The 7,466-nt window shown below is 41.3% G+C and overlaps 1 protein-coding gene across 1 annotated transcript in view; it reads left to right on the top strand.

Moving 5' to 3' along the window:
- TBC1D32 (TBC1 domain family member 32) overlaps nucleotides 1-7,466 on the top strand; it is a 232,910-nt gene that overhangs the window by 101,839 nt on the left and 123,605 nt on the right. Inside the window, exons 19-20 of the mRNA XM_018563470.1 lie at nucleotides 4,610-4,748; nucleotides 7,127-7,214. Of these exons, the coding sequence (XP_018418972.1) occupies nucleotides 4,610-4,748; nucleotides 7,127-7,214 (227 nt within the window). The remainder of the gene's footprint in view (nucleotides 1-4,609; nucleotides 4,749-7,126; nucleotides 7,215-7,466) is intronic.

The following is a 7,466-nucleotide window of genomic DNA, read 5'->3' on the forward strand; positions in this document are numbered from 1 at the left end:
TGCATAGGTCTGCTTTAAACAGTGGGAGGAAAATATATAGGCATGGTGCAAAGGAAAGCCAAGTCTGGTGGAAAGAGTTAAAACATGGCAAGTGTGAAGTATATAGATGTTAAAGTAAGCGGTTTATGAGAGAAATATTGGGCTGACATTGCTTCTCTCTTAATGAAAATGCAAGCTGGATGGCTATAATGTTTACCTCTAGCTTCATTACTTTCTTAGTAACTGACTTGGAACACGTGTGCAGATCGGGAAAGCCAGAGGTCATAATCCACATATGTTTTCTGGGTCATTGTCTGAAAGTTTTGAAGCTAGATCATTTCAGCAAGTTAAGGTGCATTTGCAAAATGAGTTAGCAATGGCAGCCTCTGTTTCTTTCAGAAAAGGTTTCCTTTTACTATAACAGCCTGTCTCACACTAGCGTATGCTGTGTCTGGTTGTGGTGAAGGTTTTTAGTATTGATTTCCAGTAAATACTGATCTTCAACTGCCTAACAGCTACATTGCAAATGTCATAACCCAACTTACTTAGCAAGGTCCCAGGATCATTTATCTCAGTGTGCTACTCATCTTTAGGGTGGAACAAGGAATGGGCACTAGTGACTCACTGGGTACCTGAAGGTTTTTTTTTCTTTCTAGAACACAGTCCTTAGCCTTCTAAACATCTTTTACACTCTTTGCATGTCTCTCTTTCAGGGCTATACTCATTACAAACTAAACTTGAAACTTTCACCAAGGAGACACGTGTTAAGTAGTTACTTCATCTTTGTGTTTCAAGGCAGGATAGCATGGAAAGGTTATCAATCAATCCATCCATCACTCATCACCTCTCTTGTAAAGGACTGTTGTAGCTCTAGACCAAAACAGCATATCGCTTGCAGGCAGCATCTTCAATGTTTACTCCCAGGAGGGGAGCTTCCTGCAGTACTTAAATCCTTAGACCCAAAGGCCCAGGGAGAAAGATGGTTGTCATGCTGGCATCCTCATAGGACAGAAAAGAAGACCATGTGCCAGGAAGTGCCTCAACTATTTAATACATTCCTAGCCTGCTCACCAAGTCCCCTGAGCCTGCTCATTGGCTGACCATAACATATTGCCATCTCTCTAGCACACCCTGTTATATAAAAGAAGACACTACATCCCCACAGTTGTAAGTAAAACGTTTTGGCTTTTATTTGCTTTTTGTTTTTGGCACAAGGGGGGATGGAGAGTAATGTTATATCAAGTTCTGCCCTGTAGGAGAGAACAAAACCTGCCTGTGGCCTGGTGTTGCGTGTTGTGAGCACAAGCTAGTCATTTTAAACTGTGCAGCTCAGTCCTAAGCCCTCCACTGCCCACAGCTGGGACACCATTCCAAGCATACTCAGCGTGACATTATTTTTAGGTTTGTTGGAGTTCTCCTATAAAGACTTTTGCTGCATGTTGTGTCCACTCCAGGTTGGGTAGATCTCCTCTTGTTTAGGTTTTTAACAAGAATTAACACTTGATAACAAATGAATCCTTTACCATCAAAGTGCAGTTGTATCTAGTTTGTTTGGAGTTACCATTTGCATATGGACAATACTTTGTACTTCAGTTTGCTAGATTTGTAGACTACACATTAGCATTAATATCATTCTGATCTGATTGCAAATGTATTACAGCAATGGTAGATGTTTTCCATTTACCTTTTTTTTTTTAGCCATTTAGCTTAATAAAATCCGATTGCAGGTTTTTTAGCTTCTTTTGTTCTTATCGACTATTTCTGGGCTTGTTCAGTAGGGCAAAGAATGCCTGAGGTGCTCATAATATTTTTTGAGGGAACATCTGTATCACACAACTCATCACAACTATCTAAAATAAGTGCACTGGGAAATTAAAAATAGAGAAGGAATCTGATTGTATGCTATGTTGTTTTCTCAGTTGTATCGATCCAAACAGGAAGTAAGGGGAAATCTCCCCAATAGGGACACAGAGTGCAATACATTTGGACAGAGACTTGAATCCTTGCCTGCTCTATTAAAAACTGGATTACAATTTTTGGCTGCTGTGTGGCTTTAAAGTGAGCACATATTTTGAATTATGATTGCAAAGTTTTCTTTGAACTAATGGTTTACGCACTTTTTACAGTTTTCATATGATTATTGTACTATGTTTCAATATTTTTGCTACATGTACAGGTGGTTAAAAAAAATCTACCCCTAATATCTGTATTTTAGTACAATAATTTAGCCTTCCTGATGAACAACTGCAGAGATAAAATGGCAGCCACATTTTATTTATTTTGTATTCATTTAGACGGTACTGGTAGATTTGCACTAGTGAAGAGGTGATGCACATTATGGTCAGCTATGAACCTTAGATGGTGGTTAGATGTGCAGGCATGACCTGGCCACCCCATGTGGTGCCTCAGCTGTAGCCCAAAATAGATGGGAGCTCCTTTGAGGATAGTGAGAGCCGCTACCGGCCACCTCTTGCACTAGCTCAACAAGGGAGAATCTGTAGCAGTTGTTCCAACCTAAATGTTCCCAGGTATCTCTGTGGACTACAGAGTACGCTATGCCAGGCCTCAAAATTTCCACTCGCCCCCTCGCAATTGGCGAGTGAAAATTGCAGGGGGGGGGCAAGTGGAATGTCAGCAATGGTGCCTCGCCGGCGGGACTAGGGATGGAACACTACCGCCACGGCAATCGCTCGCTCAACTGAATGGCAATTTATAATTAAAGGACTTTTTGCTGTAAGTATTGTGGTCTGCTGGTGACAATTTTTACTACTTCTATATTGCTCGTGGTGCCATCCGTGGTCGCTACAAGCACCCACCTGCTTTGCAGGTTTACTACTTTTCCGGTAAGGCTGGTTTCCTATTATATAACATTGCTGACCTCTGTACTGCTCGTCACAATGCTGACCTCTGCACTGCGCGTCACATTGCTGGCCTCTGCACTGCGCGTCACACAGCTGGCCTCTGTATTCTGTATTGCACCACTGACTTCTGTACTGTGCATTGTTACTGATCTTTATACTCTGCGTCACACCGCTGACCTAGCGGAGTTAAGGCCGGGGCAGGGTAGGGGTTAGGTGGGGCAACTGGTGGCGAGTAACTTTTCAGGCCTGGCTAGTAGCTTAGGACTTGAAATTTTGAGCCCTGCCCTATGCTATGGAGATGAGGAGCGGTGGAGATGTTCTGCGTTCTTAGCACACGTGTTGTCCTAGGGTGACACCATTACTCCTTCATAGTTGCAGTACTTCAGTGAGCACTGTCATCCTAGGACTGGAAGGGTGTTACTGGCAGGATCACTTTGTTAACCCCTTAGTGACCAGTGACGTCCATAGTACGTCACTGGCAGCAGGCCCGTTCAAACAGACTCCCGGCGGCTAAAGACGCCGTGACTCTGTTTACAATTGTAAAGCTGACTGTCGGCTTCTCAATAGAAGCGACCAGCCGACTCAGCTGTCGCCCGATTGCTTCTCCGGGGCGGTAAATGCTCCTCCTACGGGCCCAGGACCGGCTTCTCTGGTGTCGGGGGAAAGCTGGGGAGGTGATGGGCGAACCTCCGTTCACCGATCCCCTCCCCGTACTATGGGACCAGGAGCCATGCAGATTACATCACTTTCTTTCCCATAGCTATCAGTACTGGGCTCCTGAAGCAGATTGCACTTCAATAGCTTATTTCAAGTGTAAAGATGATACTAGGTGTCTTTTGGACCCCCCAGCATCACATTGAAGAGTACCTGTCACTGCCAATCTGCTATCACACGGGGGGCTTGCAAGTCCCCCATGTGATAACAATTAATGTACATTTAAAAAAAATATAACAGTTTTTAAAATTAATATAAAATTAAATAAATGTAAAAATAATGAAAATTCTTTTTTTTTTAAAGTCCCTCTCCCCCACGAGCACGCGCGCCGTCACATAAACACGCGTTGGTGGTGCCTACGTATGAAACCGGCAATCGTGCTACACATGTTGGGTATCGCCGTGCATGCCGGAGTGAGAGCAATAATTCTAGGGCCAATATTTACCTGTATATCCTAAGCTGATGACCTGTGGGAGCTTTTAAAGGGCCATCTATGGATTTTTTGGGGTACTGAATTTTGTTGCACTTTCACGGATGCACACAATTTTTAACCCGGGCATGTTGAGTATCTATTTACTCGTTGTAACCTCGTCTTTTTCTATTTTATTTAAAAACCTGCATATTTTTGTTTTGGGACATTTAAGGGCATTTATAACTAAATTTTTTGGGGTTTAAAAATATATGTTGCGCTAATATCGTACAACATAAAAATTTGCAACTGCCATCATATTATTCTACAGCGTCTTGGCTTTCAGAAAATATGTAGATTATATCATGGGTGCCAAAAAAAAAAAAAGACCTTGGTCACTAAGGGGTTAAAATAAAAGGAAAACCGCCTGAAAAAAGAAAACTAATGCATCGACCACATTTAAAAAATGGTAAGCTGCAATATAATAAATTTTTGTTTTGGGATATAAAATATGCGTTAACATATGTGAGAACTACCAATATTATTGTTAGTGCATGAGTTTCCCTGCTTTTGTTGTGTTATGTGTGAAATGTTTTAAGTAATGTTCTTATCTGTTATTAATTGTAAATCATATCTCACTTTGCAGAATGGTGTGGGAGGAATCTTTACTGGATAGTTTGTTAAATTTTGCTGCTACACCCAGGGGGCTTCTACTTCTTCAACAAACAGGAGCCATCAATGAATGTGTGACTTACATGTTTGGTCGATTTACAAAAAAGCTTCAGGTATGTTTACAATATATTCAGCCTCTTTACTTTCAACATTTAAAAGAGACCTGGGGAAAGACATCCTCATAAAGCATTTTAGGGCCAATTCACACCATATGTGTTGGGGCTGTGCTGGCCGTTGTTTCCAGCACAGCCCCAACTCAAGACAAGGCAGTTTGATTACAGTTGTAATCAAAATTATTCTACCACCATTGCAAATTAGGTTTATCGGAAAAATTTACAGACTTTCAGTTGTTTGCAATGAACAAATCAAACAAAAGCAATTAAAATATGTCAACACAAAGTGTTCCATGTGGTTTCCTCAAATTTAACTGAATATGCAACTGTAGTACTTAGTAGAGCACCCTTTTGCTGTTATGACATGCAGCAAACGAGATGCATATCCAGATACCACCTTCTGGTGATGTTTCTGAGGAATCTTATCCCATTTCTCATGAGCAGTGACCTCCAGTTCACTAATATTCTTTGGTTTGCTTGCTGCAACCGCTGCCTTCAAATCCCACCAGAGATTTTCTGTGGGGTTAAAGTCAGGTGACTGTGATGGCCACTGTAGAATCTGCCAGGACTGCTGTGACCAAGCTTTGGTGGAATTTGAGGTATGCTTGGGATAATTGTCCTGTTGGAAGGTCCAATGATGCCCAAGCTTCAGCCTTCTCACAGACTGCATGACATTTTCTCCTAGGATTTCCTGATACTTCAATGAATCCATCTTGCCTTCCACACACTGCAGGTTTCCAGTGCCAGAGGATGCAAAGCAGCCGCAGAGCATCACCGAGCCACAATGATGCTTAACTGTAGGCAGAGTGTTCTTTTCAGCGTATGCTTCATTCTTCTTCCTCCAGACATACTGCAGATCTATAGGGCCAAAAAATATTCCAGCTTTGTTTCATCGCTCCACAGAACAGAATCCAAAAACTTCTGTGGCTTATTTCTATGGCTTATTTACATGATTTTTATCATTTTGGAGTTTATTTTTCTTGTGCTTTTGGGCCAGTAGTGGAGTTCTGGTATGGAAACCTTCTACGTTTCGTATGCGCCTTACTGTTCAAAACTGAAACCTCAGTGCCTCTTGCCAACAAGTCTTGCTGCAGGTCTTTTGCAGTCACTCAAAGGTTTTTCTTAACCTGCCTTTTCAGAAACCTGGTTGCAGCCGTTGATGGCTTCCTTTTCTCTATGAAAATGCAGTGCCTTTGCTATCTTTTTGTATCCTGTTCCTTGTTTGTGAATGGTGATGATCTCCCCTCTCAACTTGTTTTTAAGCATTCTTAGCCATATTTCTAACATGCAGTCAAATGTGACACTCAACAAACCCCTAGCCAGTTCAGGTATTTCATGTGTTCTAGCTCAAGCTCACATGGTGCAACTACTGAAGCCCTTGATTAGTTGCATCAGGTGTACTCAAGACAACACCTGTTTTGCAAATGTATGCTCTTGTGAGGGATTCTATTCAGGGGCTGGAATAATTTTGAGACTGCAGAAGTCATTAAGTGGCATCTTTAGTTGAATTTGGGGAAACTGCTTGAAACATTTTGTGTTGACCTATTACAATTGCTTTTGTTTGAGTTGTTCGTTGCAAACAACTGAATTTTTGTAAATGTTGACAATAAACCTGACTTGCAATGGGGGTTGAATAATTTTGATTACAACTGTACCTTGCCACAGATGGGCTCGGTTCACACCACCACATTGCGATGGGAATGTGGTGGTGTGTGCTGAAAGACTGTACGGAATGCTGTACTTTTTTCAGTGCATCGGGATGCAACGTGGAACAACCGTCTCTCACCCCGATGTGCCCATAGAACTGAATTAAATCTCACTTGTATCATTTTCAATAACGTTCTAAAAAAAAAATACACAGTGCGATGTGCCAGGAATGGTGTATCTGTGTTGGGCAACGCACATCTGTCGCTTTGCGTTTAGCGCAGCGGCTGGTGTGAATTGGCCCATAGAGTAATTTGTGAGAAATGCCAATATGATTTTGGAGACTTGCCAAAGAATGCACCTTAGGATACATCAAAATTATGGAGGCATTTACAGACTACACAGTGTTCTGTGAAATGCCAGGCTTTTACTATCTGGTGGAAAGAAAAGTACTAGGGATGCACCGATACCGATACAAGCATCGGTATCGGCCGCGATACCCAGTATTTGCATGAGTACTCGTACTCGTGCAAATACTCCAAAACATAAAACGAGTACCTGTGCAGTACAGATTTTACAGTACAGTGCAACAGAATATGGCATACACCTGAGCCGAGATATCATTTGTTTAGACACCAAAAATTACTAAAATCTCCATTGATACATCATTTATGATTAGACATTTTACATTTTGGTTTATGGTTTTTGTTTATTTTTAAATGGTTACTTTTCAGGTCAGCAGATGTGAGAAATTTGGCTACGGAGTTATGGTGACACAGGTAGCAGGGACAGCTGCAGGTGCAGTAGCCCTGCAGAAATCAGGTAAATGCTGGCTATGCTAAAACATTTTTTTTTTCTTTTGGTTAGTGTCATAACAAATGCACTTTTGCTATTAAATAAAATCTCAAGAAACACTTTTTGAACACAGAACTGTAAGTTTAGTTCATTACTGTTAAATCAATGAAAAGGGGGAACTCTCTTGCCTAGAAAGTAGTATTAGCTGAGGATTTCAGTAATTAAAAAATATATATATATATTTTAGATATTTTCTTCAGTCAGCATAATATATAGTTT

This window comes from Nanorana parkeri, unplaced genomic scaffold (genome assembly GCF_000935625.1).
Source record: "Nanorana parkeri isolate BGI_ZX_2015 unplaced genomic scaffold, ASM93562v1 scaffold22, whole genome shotgun sequence".
Taxonomy (NCBI): domain Eukaryota; kingdom Metazoa; phylum Chordata; class Amphibia; order Anura; family Dicroglossidae; genus Nanorana; species Nanorana parkeri.